This window comes from Triticum urartu, chromosome 6A (assembly GCF_056163025.1).
Source record: "Triticum urartu cultivar PI428250 chromosome 6A, HENAU_Tu73, whole genome shotgun sequence".
NCBI classification, from domain to species: domain Eukaryota; kingdom Viridiplantae; phylum Streptophyta; class Magnoliopsida; order Poales; family Poaceae; genus Triticum; species Triticum urartu.
This window is the reverse complement of record NC_141878.1, coordinates 40,453,009-40,466,294: the sequence shown is the minus strand read 5'-3', so window position 1 is coordinate 40,466,294 and position 13,286 is coordinate 40,453,009. Positions and strand designations below refer to the sequence as shown.

The window sequence follows — 13,286 nt, the reverse complement described above, 5'->3', positions numbered from 1 at the left end:
CTGGCGGCGAGCACACGGCTCCTCGACGGGGTTCGCACGGGGCTTGCAGCAGCGGACGGATCCGGCAGCCGTCATTGGAGTTGACCGGCAGCAACCTATGCAAAGAACAGAGAGACAGAGGGAGATCGAGGTGAGGCGCATGAGGAAGAAAAGAAGAACGGGAAGGTAGAAGAGAGGGGCAGGGACGCGCGCTAGGTGGTGGCCGGCAAGGTGGTGGCTCAGGCGACGACGTGCTCTGGATCTGGAGCTCCTCTCCAGATCGAGGAGCACGGGCGGGAGGGTGGGGCCGGCGGGCGGTGGGCACGGACGGCCAGCCGGCCTGACGGAGAGGTGCGGCGGGAGGCCGAGGCCAGCGGAGAGGTGCGGCGGGAGGCTAAGGCCGGTAGCGGCCTGGCTGATTTGGTGGAGCACGGGCGGGAGGGCGGGGCCGGCGGGCGTTGGGCACGGACGGCCAGCCGGCCTGACGGAGAGGTGCGGCGAGAGGCCGAGGCCGGCGGAGAGGTGCGGCGGGAGGCCGAGGCCGGCGGCGGCCTGGCTGATTCGGTGGATGCGAAGGGAGCGGGAGGCAGAGAAAGTGGGCGTGGTGGGATGGGGAAAAGATCGGTCGAGGAGTGGGGTAGGACGTGGGGGTGAGGTGGGGATCGACCGAACGGCCAGTGGGATGGGGGTGGGTGAGATGTGCGTCTAAGATCCTGCCACCTCATCGATCCGAGAGATTGATCCGCGAGATGTGTTTCTTGTTTTACCGTCATCTGTTTTTTTACAGACGGCAAAATATCTTTGCTGTCATCAGTTCTTTTTACAGACGGCAAACTATGTCTTTGCCGTCATCAGTTTTTTTACAGACGGCAAAATATGCTCTTTGCCGTCTGTATTTTTTTCGCAGACGGCAAAATATGCTCTTTGCCGTCTGTATTTTTTTCGTAGACGGCAAAGTCTGTTTTGGCGTCAGTAAATTTTTAGCAGACGGCAAAGTGAGCAGTTTACCGTCTATATTTCTTTGCCGTCTGCAGTTGACGGCAAAATTTGTCTTTGCCGTCAGGCCCGACCAAAAACTGACGGCAAAGACAGCCACAGACGGCAAATTAGCTGATTCCTGTAGTGCCGGTTCGTGCCTCAAACCGGGACTAAAGGTCTAACCTTTAGTCCCGGTTGGGGCTACCAACCGGGACTAATGGGCTTCGCACCCTTTAGTCCCGGTTCGTGGCACGAACCGGGACTAAAGGGCCCAGGTGAACCGGGACTAATGCCTTAGCCGCACGAATCGGGATAAATGCTCACATTAGTCCCGGTTCGTGACTGAATCGGGACTAATGTGAAAACTGCCCCGTGACCATAGCCCTGTTTTCTACTAGTGATGGTGGGGCCATAGACTAACCGCAGGCTGACACAGCCTCTTTAGTACCGGTTCGTGGCATGAACCGGTACTAAAGGTTCGCCACGAACCGGTACTATTGATCGCCGCCACGAACCGGCACTAATGTACACATTAGTGCCGGCTCAAATTCAAATCGGCACTAATATGCTCCACATTTGACCCTTTTTCTACTAGTGAAAGTAGATCGAGCTTGGCAATATCGCAAGCACCTAGCCCAAACGGCTGCAAGAACTCGACATTGGGGTTAACCGCCCTCTCGAGGTTGAATTTGATAAGATATATGTGTCTATTGTGCGGATGAAAGAGTTTCTCATAGGACCCAAAGAGAGGCAGGTTGTATTGCGTCTTGGAGATGATGGCTTGGGTGAGGCGTACGTTTCGACGAGGTAGCCCTCAACGACGAAGCTAGGTTTTGGGGAGACGACGGGTGTGGCGGCGGAAAGGGGGCGATGAAGAGAGGGGTGGAAGGCTAGGGATATGAGAGGAGAAGAGTGAGGATGAATCTTCGGAGGTGGAGCATGCACGCACGACAGCGTTGGCACCGGCGGCAATGTTAAAGTTACCGGTGAATGGCAGGTTTGAAATGTGGTAGTTTTTTTTAAGGAACAACCTTGTATTCCATTACAAAGTTAGACTGGCCGAATCGCCAACTACAGAGTTTACAACAAACTCAGGGAAATAGCCTAGCCAAGTTTCATATTCACTATCTCCTAATCTTACATCATATGCTGCTAGGCCGTGAGCTGCTATATTACAAGATCTTGGACAAACACTAACATTTACATCATCAAAAGCCACATTCAACTGAAATTTTATTTCCTAAAACTCAACACCTAAGGTCGACAAGTCATACTCGCTTGAGATCGCCTGCTTCAACACCACGGAGTCTGTTTCAAATATCACACGATTACATCCCATTTGTGTAGTAGTACTGATTGCATATAACATAACCAGGGCTTCGGCGTGGAGAGCATTGGATACATGTTCAAGATTTCCTGCTTCTACTGCCATAAGCACACCACTATCATTTCTGATAGTAAAACCCCATCCACCAGACAAAGATGATTTATGAAAAACACCATCAGTATTTATTTTGACGATCCCACTTGACGGAGGAGACCAACATATGGTGGAATCTTGTTTCTGGGTGCTCCTATCTTCTTAAGGTGCCTTCATGCGATTTTTTTGAGGAAATGGAATGTGGTTTTTTTTAGTGGCAGGGAATGGAAATGTGGTAGCCGCGAATGGATACATTATTGTGGGCCTAAAATCAATTTTCAGGGGATTGTGGGCTTAAATCTCCGCAGGGCAAAAAATAAACTGGTACGAGTATTAGATATGGTGGGCCGGTCCACTTCACTTCACACCCGCACGAGAGCAAAAAAAAAAAAAATATGAGCAGCCCCCGCTGGCCGGCGGCGACGCCGCCGCTGGAAGACGAGGATCTGCTCACCGAGATCCTCCTCCGCCTCCCCCCACAGCCCTCCTCCCTCACGCGCGCCTCCCTCGTCTGCCGTCAATGGCGCTGCCTCATCTCCGACCCACGATTCGTCCGTCGGTTCCGCCGCCGCCACCGCCGCCACCCTCCCCTCATCGGCTTCTTCGACATGGGTCCTCGCGGCCTCTACTTCGTACCCACACTGGAGGCCCCCAATCGTCTCCCGCCCGAACGCTTCGCCTTGCAGTTCGAGGACGGCGACCAATTCATGCCCCTCGGATCCCGCCATGGCCTCGTTTTCGTCATCCACCTTTCGTGGAGCCGGGTCCTGGTGTGGGATCCGGTCACCGCCGACCAGCACCTCATCGCCCTCCCCCCTGGGTTAATGGGACATCTGAACAGGACCATGGTCCATGGGGCCGTGCTCCGTGCCGCCGGAGAGGTCCAGCATTTCCAGGTGGTTTTGATGGTGGCAGATGATGATTATGACATGGAGGATAGGCAAATGCTGGCCTGCGTTTACTCGTCGAGGACCGGCCTGTGGGGTGATATCATCTCAGCGCCGCTTCCGCCCAAGGTTCCTATCGGCAGCCGGCCCCTCATGGTTTCTCCGTTCAAGGAAGCTGTGTTGGTTGATAATTCCCTTCACTGGATGCTTTTTGGGAGCTTAGTTGGAATTCTCGAGTTTGATTTGTTGAAGCAGAGCATAGCCGTGATACCGACACCAGTGGGTGTGGTTTCCTCCCACGGTAGACATGAACTGACGGTTGTACGGGCAAAGGGCGGTGGCCTTGGTTTCCTCATCGTGATAGACTTCTGTGCCCAATCATGGAGGAGAAAGACTGATTGTCATGGTGTTGCTTCATGGGAGCTGGAAAGAACTATTGAACTGGACAAGCTACTTCCCCTGAATCCAGAGAGGAGAGCACACTTATACATAGTAGGGTTTGCTGAGGAGAATAATGTGGTGTTCGCGTGGACACCAGTTATCGGCCTCTTCCTGATTCATCTTGAGTCATTGCAGTTCAAGAAAATTCCCCATCCCAGCATGCTTGCCCGTTATCTTCCATTTGAAAGTGTCTTTGTTGCAGGTAATAGCATGCCTTTACATATCTCAGAATAAATAAAGTAAGCATGCCTTTGCACTGCGGGTAGTATTAGTATAACAAATCAAGTTAGTTTTAGTAACTGGTTGATGGAATTGTGTTCACATCCTTTCATGTTAAGCTAACAATTGTAAGCAGTGTTGCATCACTTGTTTCTTCGGTTGCTTGTTGATCTCGTCAACATATAGTGAAGTCATTCTGCAATGTTCTGTTTGATACTTGTGTAATGCATAGCTGCAGTATCTTTTTTTCTCTCAAGATGAGATACACAACTTTTTGAAGTTGATTACATGAAACAAAATCTAAATGACAATCACTTATATTCCCAGGGTTTATTAGTATGATGAGTATATTTTATTTTACTTTCCAATATGGTGTAGGACAAGCTTAAGAATATATCCAGATAACCTCTGCCACACATGAAACATTGTTTGCTTTGACTTATTATGCTTGTAGAAACATGTGTTGGTGGTGGACATGATGGAGCTGTTGCTGGTGGACACAACCGAGGTGAGCTTTTGCTCAATACCTCTACTTTAAGCAGGTAAGCTTAAGCTTATCTTCTGTATGTATGTTGAGGTATCTGAACTGCTGTTAAAAATATTTTCTTTTCTTTTCACTACCATTTCTCAAGTACTCCCTCCGTAAACTAATATAAGAGCGTTTAGATCACTATTTTTGTGATCTAAAAGATCTTATATTAGTTTACGGAGGGAGTACCAAATTGCAAGAAAGATTGTAAGATTTTTTTCTGCAACCCTTTGCTCAGTCTTTATGCGCACCTGACAACCTCCTATGATGCTGCCTTTCATGGCAGGCTGCCTCTCATGGTGAAAGTATTGCTTGACACTGTGAGAGTAAAAAGAATGACAGTCATTTTGGACCAATGGAAGTGTGAATTAATTAGATTATGCACAATCCCTTGGTTGAGGCTTATACTGCATGAATTGTTATTTTTGGATCAACTTGAGGCCCACGAGAGGAGGCCCATGGTTCCCTTTATAATGTATTAACTTTGTCAAAGCCGATTGTTTAGTGACTAGCGAACTTGTACATTTCTAAACCAAATGTTTCTGCTTTTCTACCCCATGAGCCCCTCATGTGTCACTGTTCTTTTAATTAACCTCTACTCAGATCAGATGTAGCCAATATTTCTAGTACTAGAAGTTTTTTTTTTGAGAGAGCTAGTATTAGAAGTTGAAGGTGTGTGACTAAACTAAAAGTTGCTTAATGTTGTTCTATGTTTCAAATGTTGGTTTTGTCTAATGATGCTGAAGATGATTTAACTTTGCAGCTTTTGACACAATTTACACAAATGGTGAAGCTAATGTTTATTGTTTGAGACATACAAAAGTTATAAGAATTACTCCCAACGGGTTTCCTGAATGAATAGTACAAATTTGTTTGACTGATGGTATTACTTGCTTTCAGGTATCTAGAGTTATATTCCGGTGGTTGCGATGCAGCAATGAGCTATTCAGTCTAGGTTCTACCAATTCGTATGCTTGGCTTGGACCCTCTATGTGGCATGCGCCGGTCAGCCGTGAATTGGACTTGTAGGAAATAATATGCTTGGCTTGGACCCTCTATGTGGCATGCGCCGGTCAGCCGTGAATTGGACTTGTAGGATTCAATTTCCTCAGCGTTTAGAAGCTTAGTTCTGACTAATAAATGTTGAATTGGACCTGATTTCTTGGTGCTATTTGCTACTGCATAGCCAGTGATTCAATCAGGGCAGGTTTCAGTGCTATTTGGCTTCTTTGGGATGCTGCCAAGGCCTGGACGAGTAGCCTAAATTTGGGGCTCTTTTATGAGTTGGCTAACATTTGAAATATTTAACGAGTCAGCATGAAGATCTCATTCATTCCTGGCAAAAACAAAAGATGAATAATTTGGATGTGTTTTAGCTTTTATTTGCCAGTACACATGAATGAATGCGTTTGATTCGAGATTCAGCTGCAGTTCTGTTTTGCTATCTAGGACATGTATTTCTTCTCATTCCTTCTCTGAGGGATGGCAATTTTAATTCCTTATGAGTTAGCTTAAGAAAGTCTTTGTTTTCTCACTTTTTCATCGTGAAGTCATATAAATTTGGTAGCTGTGATCCAGCCAAATTAACTTTCTCATTTGTTATGGATAACTTCCACAGAAGCAAAATATACTTTTATTGATTGTTGCCTTGCTGGTCTAGTCACAGCCGTTGAGCATTCCATGAATGATGATTCTGCTCTTCAAAAGCATAATTTTTTTTCTTAAGATGCATGGTCCGTCGTCTTACCAGCCATGGTTTTTTCTTCAGGAACAATGAAGAAGAGAACTGCTGTGCTGACTGATGAGACTCTGTTAGTATATGAGCAGCAGTTTGCTGGAGGTTCTTTGTATGGCACTGGGGTTCCGAGGGGAAAACCGACATCGATTTAATACTGGAAAATTTGATATGTAGCCAAGAAAATTAAATGACCACAGTGTCCTGTAGCCAAACTTGCCATGGTGTTCAATAAAAGTTGGCCACGTATTCATTCTCAAACAAAATGAGGACCTGTTTACTGATGTCATGATCAGTGGCGGTATGTGCCAGGGGAAGTCAGGTATCTGTGGAGAAAGACATCTCTTGGCATGTAATATTTTTAGGAAACAAATGTGTAAATAATAATGTTTAACTTTCTATAACCAAGAAAATGATCAATTATATTTCAGATAATTCATGCTTCCATATAACCAAATTTTGTTTATAGCAGTACTGAAATTTGGCTTCAGGAAGTTCGTTTGGAAATACCAGAAATAAATGTAACACCAGTTTTCCTTCCAGAGTAGCAAAGGTTCCAATCAACTCGAGAAATTTGCTTCCATGACAATTGGCATAAAACTTGCATGTGATCTATGCAGGAGCCATGTAAATCAATTTGTTTTAACAATAGATGTATTTTAGTTCTACATACATCTATTTATGCGACAAGTAATTCCGGACGGAGGGAGTACTCATGATTTATTTTCACACAATGCTTCCATATAATGACTAAACTTTTTTGTTTGTAACGATACTGGAACCTGTTTTCAGGAAGCTTGCTTCCATATGATGAATGTAGCATAAATCAGTATACTCACTTTGTTTTTGTATACAAGGTCACTTCATATTTTTATGTCTAGTTTTGACAACTAAATTTAGCAATAAAATGTGGGTTATATGCCACAAAAAGTATGGCATTGGATGCACATTTCAAAGAACTTTCTGATGATATATATTTTATGACATATAATCCATATTTTGTTGATCAAACTTATAAGTCAAAGTTTGACACAAAAAGTGAAGTGGCCTTATATACAAAAAAGGGAGGGAGTACATCATTATCTTTCGTTTCAAGTGGCAAATCATTTTTAGATGAATTTCAAGTGGCAAATCAATACATGTAATAATGAGCTGCCAGTACATGAGCCGATCCACTTCACGTCATGGGCTTCAATTTCACTTTCAGCTGTATGGGTCGACCCATCCACTCCACTCCATCCACATACATCGTGGTTGCCGCTACCATCAGAGTCCAGTCCATTGTCTCGAAAAGAAAAAGGGAATCAGACTCCAGCTGTCCACCCACCACCATTTCCCCTTCCAGCATGAGTCGTGAGGAGATTAAGATGACGGCCAACCGCCTCCCCCTTGTCGGCGCCGCCGCCGGAAGTGGAAGACCTGCCCATTGAGATCCTCCTCGGCCTCCCTTCACTGTTGTCCTCCCACCCCCGTGCCATCACTGTTTGCGCGCTGCCGCCACCTTGTCTCCAACCCCCAATTCCTCCACCGCTTTCGCCTCCGCTATCGCTGCAACCCTTCTAATGCTCTCGGACTGGCGCCTCTACCGCCTCCACCTCAAACCTACCGAGGGAACATGACCCTCGATTTGAAACATGAAGGTGTGAGGTGGGATCAGGGGTGAAATTGAACGAGGAAGATTGGATGAAGCGAAAATTAGTTAGTATGGAAGGGACAAAATGTTTGTTCTTTCCTGAATTGTTAAAAGCAAAGCTTTGTTGTTTAGTCGTCCGGATCACACACCCTTCCAAACCGTCGGATCAGAATCCGATCGCCAGGTGCCACACTGTCGGGTTGCGGAGCGAAACGTCTACGAACGCCCTACGACAAGTCTCCCGCACCTTATCCACTCTACTCAAGCCCCGCGCCTCCTCCATACGCGGCCGCCGCCCCGCTCCTCCTCCTGGCCACGTGCCCGCCAGCCGCACTCATCCTCCCGGCTACGCGCTCCGCCGCCTCGCTCCTCCAGCCAACTCCCGACGCCGCGCGCTGAGCCAAGCACACCCACCTCGTCTGCGGCTACAAGGGTGTGAAATGCGACCCATGGCAGCTTCTTCTCCCAAATCCACCGCCGCGTTCATTGATTCCGTGGCGGAGCTACCGGAGATTACTAGATTTTGGGAGGCGTGGGGAGAAGAGGGAGGAGAAATACCACTCTGCGGAGAGAGAGGGGCCAGAGCGCCATCCGCGCGCGGTGACCACCAGGCGGAGGTAGGAGAGAGGGGGTCGGGCCGGCGCGCTCCTCCCTGCGCCGCGCTCGTGCAGGAGCGAGGGCTCGAGAAGGTACCCGCGCGTCCGTGCAACACGACCACCTCGCGTGCAGGAGTGGGAGGCGCCAGATCCGGGCCAACGCCGCCGCGCGATCCCAAGAGCTCTGACCAACGGAAGCAGCCGCGGGACCCTTCACTCCGGTCCCATGTTGTCCGTCGCCGAGCTTGGTTTGGGGTGGACAGAAGGGAGGGCGGTCGACGGGCGAACTGGGGATTGGGGACGAACTGCTACACCGGCAACTGCTCCAGTTCTCGTACACGGACCGAACAGAGGTAAGATTTTCCCCAATACGTGCTGCTCGCACCATCACACATTTGGTTATTGCCCAGAGACAAAACAATGATTTTGGCGTACTGTTGTGGGTGCCTCAAAATCAAAACTAGGGATTCAAGAGTAGGTTAGTCACAATATTCAGTATTTTCAGCGATGACTTTTCCTTACGCGAGTTTGGTTTGGTCTGGCTCACTCACGGAGGTGGTGAGGGGTTGAATTGAATGTTGTACATGATGCTCTGATTGATGAATGAGCCTACCAATTTTTTCTGCAAAATCTGCTCACCATAATCCCTAGTTCTTGCTTTCAGCATGAATCATGCCTACAGGTTTAAGGCGGCTGTACGAGACTGTACAATGCCGGCATATCTTCATCCTGTGGCAAGTTGGCTCATAGAGCCTATTTTTTGTCTATTCATTAGTGCTTGGCTAATTCAATGTTTAATTCTAGTCGCTTGCAACCACATATGAACTTAAAATCATTGTTAATTTCTTTGTAATAAGCGACATATGCAAATTCATATGGATTATCCGGCATATTTTTGTACAAAGATGGTTGATGTTTGCTTACTGCACACTTTGTAGTATTTTCTTTTCTTGTCTGGTACAAGATACATGCTGCCTAAACTGCAACCACTAGTTGTCTAGGGATGAAGAAAGAAATTGTTTCGGGTAAACTTCACACCATTTTGTTGTCTAGGGGATATTGATGAAGTGGCTAAATGATAACCTCTAGTTGCCCGAGAGAAGTGGTAACTTGCCTTAGTCATTGTCAGCGGTCGAGGAATTGGGCCTCAAATCGCCGGTAAGCCATTGATTCACTCACACATGCATTTTATTCCACTCAAATCAAGGTAAAATTGGATCGAGGGGATGTGGGGGTAGTTTTCATGTGTGCATGTGGTCTTGGGTATGTGGCCCACGGCGAGGCGCACACGGTGTAGTATCTCACGATAGATCTCCCCCGCTCATCGTTCTGAACTACGGTGGCATGATGGTTTTTGGTCAGGGACGTGAGTACGAGTTGCCTGAATTTGTGTTGCGAGTTGTCGGAATTGTGTTGCCAGATCCCCTTTACGATGAAGTTGTAGGGCTTTTTAAGGGGGTGCCATGGTGGAGTTGCAGGCGTGTTAGCCCTAGTTGCTTGGATTTCTGGAGCGAGTTGTCAGAGTCTTGCTATGAGCTTTTATCGGATCCTTCTACTGTGGAGTTTTGCTACTAGTCAACGCATTCAACTTTTGCTTACTTTAGAGTACAAAAATACCCAGACACACCAATGCGTTGCTTACATTAGGAATATTTTTATCGGCCCGAATGTCACGTAGTTGTTGATCCTCGAGTTGAGAATTTGAGCTTTTTTGTGTAGTTTTTGATCCTAAGTAACAAAACTTGCCTGCCGGTTGTTACTGAATTGCCTGATATTGTTCAGAATTTGCCCAAATGGGCTTTAGTTTTTGTTACTTAGGATGCATGACATGGTTCCAGGACTTGCTAGTTGTTTTCAATTAGTGCCCTAGAAGCTTTCATACCAGCACAAGATTGGATGAAACTCAATCCTAGTGGGTTGTTAGTTTTTTCAGAAGTTGCCCAACACTCTGTAGGTAGTTGCCTTAGATAACACATGAGTGGGGGTAGCTGTTTTTTGACCCTGAGCGGAGATTGAGCTTTTTTGTGTCTGGGGTGAAATAGTTCAGATAATGAACAATCCTAAACTTTTGCTTGATGTTTTTTTTGTTTACTTAATTGCCTGACATGGTTTAGATTTTCGTTAATGGTTGTTACTTAGGTTGCTTGAGTTTTTGCCAAAACTTGCCCAACACACTGTAGGTAGTTGCCTCAAAATAACTCTGATAATGAACAATCCTAAAGTTGTGTCTAATGTTTTTGTTATTTATTTGGCTGACATGGTTCAGTTTTTTTTTGCTTTAATGGTTGTGTACTCATTAAACTCGTCAATGCGAGATCAATGAATTATAAATTGATACTACTACTAACTATGTTGCCTACAATCAAAATAACGAATAGATCAAGTCTACATTTTTTATCCTAAATAACAAATAGATCAAGTCGACAATATTTCGATTGTAGACTTGCCTGCAATCAAAAATAGAGTTGCCTACAAACAAGTAGAAGAGTTGTTTGTCGTTTCCTCATGAGAGACCAGAATGCAAGTCAGGCTGTTTTGGCATAAGAAACTCCCCCTAAATGGGTCCCCCCCCCCCCCCCCCCCCCCGCGAGCAGAGAATATGCACAGTCCCATGAGAGTACATAAAAAAATTGCCTAAGACCAATATCACAGTTGCCTACAAGCTACATACATATTTGCTTTATTTTATCATCCATTAGGAAATAGTTTTCCTTTGCCCCTATGTTACATGGCAGCACAATTTTTTGCCTGCAATCAAACACACAGTTTGCCTACAATCACACTTTTTTTTGCCTCAATTTAATATCCATATTGCCTACAATCACACAGTATTTTGCCCCAATGTACTATGCATAGTCCGGGGGGCATGGCCTCTTATTTTTTTTGTCCCCCTTCGTTTTTTGCCTGGATTTAGATGGGGTTTGCGCCACCCCTTATCAATATGTTCTCATTAGGTTACAAGCCAGTTAACTGAGACCCCCCCCCCCCCCCCTAGAGTTAGGGTGGTCTATAAACTCTCAAATCACGCAGGGTGTTTCTTCAGCCAGTTAACTAACACAATATAGGTTCAGATTTCTGTTGGCACGCGAAATCGCCGTGCAACACCAGGATATTTGTCGTGCTTTCGTGACGATGAACGATTGCTTTACGAGCAAAGCAACAAAGATTTCCTCGCTTTCGTGGAGGAGAACCGACCGCTTTCCAGTGCAAAACGGCAAAGATCGCCAAACCCTAGGGCTGCTAGGGCTCGGAAGGAAGTAGCGACAGAAAATAGACGTACGTGAAAAAGTAGTTTGTATTGATAGATCGATTGTTATGCCCCTCAATCGGCCACAGCCTTACATATATATGGCACGTTGGACTTGGCGTACAAGATTACAACTCTGAAATTAAAACCGATCAGGACTAGCCTTACTTGATTCGGTTACCATGTAGCATACGTCTACAAAAAATATACTTGCTGATCTAAGTACGTAGCAAATCTAGGCCATATCCACATACATGCACTCTTGCATATATGAATAAAATATTCCGGTCACGTCGCCATCACACTAAATATAGTGACTAAGCATATGTATAAATACCTTGAGCCCACAAAGAAAATATTAAATATTCCGGCAACGTCGCAAACCAAACTGGATAATGGCCATCAGGACTAAGCATACTTCTTCATATACGTAGATATATATCACTTGCATGCATCACGCCCATGATCTAGTATAGGATATGATTCTTCTTAGGACTTGTATCTTCACCTTCCATGAAATTTCCTATGGCAACACTTTAACAATGCATTAACCGATCAGCTTGATAAACCATTGATTTAATTTGGCTCATCACATACTAAGTAGCCAAATTATACCATCAACACATGCCCCCCTGTTTTTGGTACAATTGCATTGACCAAAAATACCATAGGAGTTGCCGTAGGATGAAGTCGATCACTGATCATATCATTACTCAGGGCGATGTCCAATGATACATCAGCTAAATTTTCTTAGGGCGATATCTCAAATAATATATCGGCCAAATTTGCTCAGGGCGATACTTGGAATAACATATCGGCCACAACATGTTCAGGCCTCCTGCCACATGGTAGGATAGTACTTCTTCAAATATTTTCCATTGAGAGCTTTCGACAACTTATCTCCCTGCAAAGATTGTACAAAATATGAATTTCCAGGAACAATCTCTATAATTTTATACGGGCCTTCCCAACTCGGCGACCATTTGCTGAATTTCCTATCTTTAGTTCCAATAGGTAAAATCGTTTTCCATACTAAGTCTCCTATTTGAAACTATTTTTCTCTCACCGTTTTATTATAAGCCTTGGCAATTTCTTAATTTCTCCTTCTCAATTTCTTGCAATGCTCTCAATCTTTCTTCTGAAATGTCATCTATCTTATCCATCATTAGATCATTATAATCCACAGCCGACAAATCATTTTGTCTGGCCACTCAAAGAGCTTGTAAATTAACCTCTACAAGTAACACCGCCTCCTGACCATATACTAGATCATACGGTGCCACTTGAGTTGCTCCATGTTTAGATATCTGATGAGCCCATAAAGCTTCCGAAAGTACCTCATGTCATCTTTTCGGATGCTCCTCAATTTTCTTCTTTATAAGCTTATTTAAATTTTATTGCTAGATTTGGCCTGTCCATTAGCTTGAGCATAGTAAGGCGACGAATTTAACAATTTAATTCCTAAAGATTCGGCAAATTCGCGAAATTGATGAGACATAAAAGAAGCACCTTGATCGGTAGTTAAAGTTTGAGGAATACCGAATCTATGAATAATATGCTCTAGAACAAAACTGATAACCTCTTTATGGGTCATGTTTTTCAAAGGAACTGCTTCTGTCCAT

General features: G+C 45.4%; 1 protein-coding gene and 1 long non-coding RNA gene across 3 annotated transcripts; both read left to right on the top strand.

Annotated features, from left to right (window-relative positions):
- The first annotated feature begins 2,757 nt into the window (after window positions 1-2,757).
- Window positions 2,758-6,591, top strand: LOC125516461 (putative F-box/kelch-repeat protein At1g15680). 2 transcript variants are annotated; one of them, XM_087527834.1, is made up of 3 exons: window positions 2,758-3,907; window positions 4,379-4,466; window positions 6,222-6,591. In XM_087527834.1, exons 1-3 carry the CDS (start codon window positions 2,773-2,775, stop codon window positions 6,253-6,255), a joined length of 1,257 nt encoding a protein of 418 aa, XP_087383960.1. In that variant the 5' UTR covers window positions 2,758-2,772; the 3' UTR covers window positions 6,256-6,591. The 2 variants fall into 2 exon arrangements, with proteins under 2 accessions (XP_087383960.1, XP_087383959.1); XM_087527833.1 differs by lacking the exon at window positions 6,222-6,591 and adding an exon at window positions 5,354-5,978.
- A 793-nt stretch (window positions 6,592-7,384) lies between these two features.
- LOC147963664 (uncharacterized) lies at window positions 7,385-9,321 on the top strand. The gene is made up of 2 exons (XR_015609367.1): window positions 7,385-8,770; window positions 9,082-9,321. It is a non-coding gene; the product is annotated as an uncharacterized LOC147963664 (long non-coding RNA).
- The last annotated feature ends 3,965 nt before the right edge of the window (window positions 9,322-13,286 follow it).

Bases quoted from the DNA above. Each gene is read 5' to 3' on its own strand.
- LOC125516461 (XM_087527833.1), top strand. From the start codon at position 2,773: ATGAGCAGCCCCCGCTGGCCGGCGGCGACGCCGCCGCTGGAAGACGAG. The intron at 3,908-4,378 runs GTAATAGCATGC...TTATGCTTGTAG, and splicing joins TGAAAGTGTCTTTGTTGCAG to AAACATGTGTTGGTGGTGGA. The intron at 4,467-5,353 runs GTAAGCTTAAGC...ACTTGCTTTCAG, and splicing joins AATACCTCTACTTTAAGCAG to GTATCTAGAGTTATATTCCG.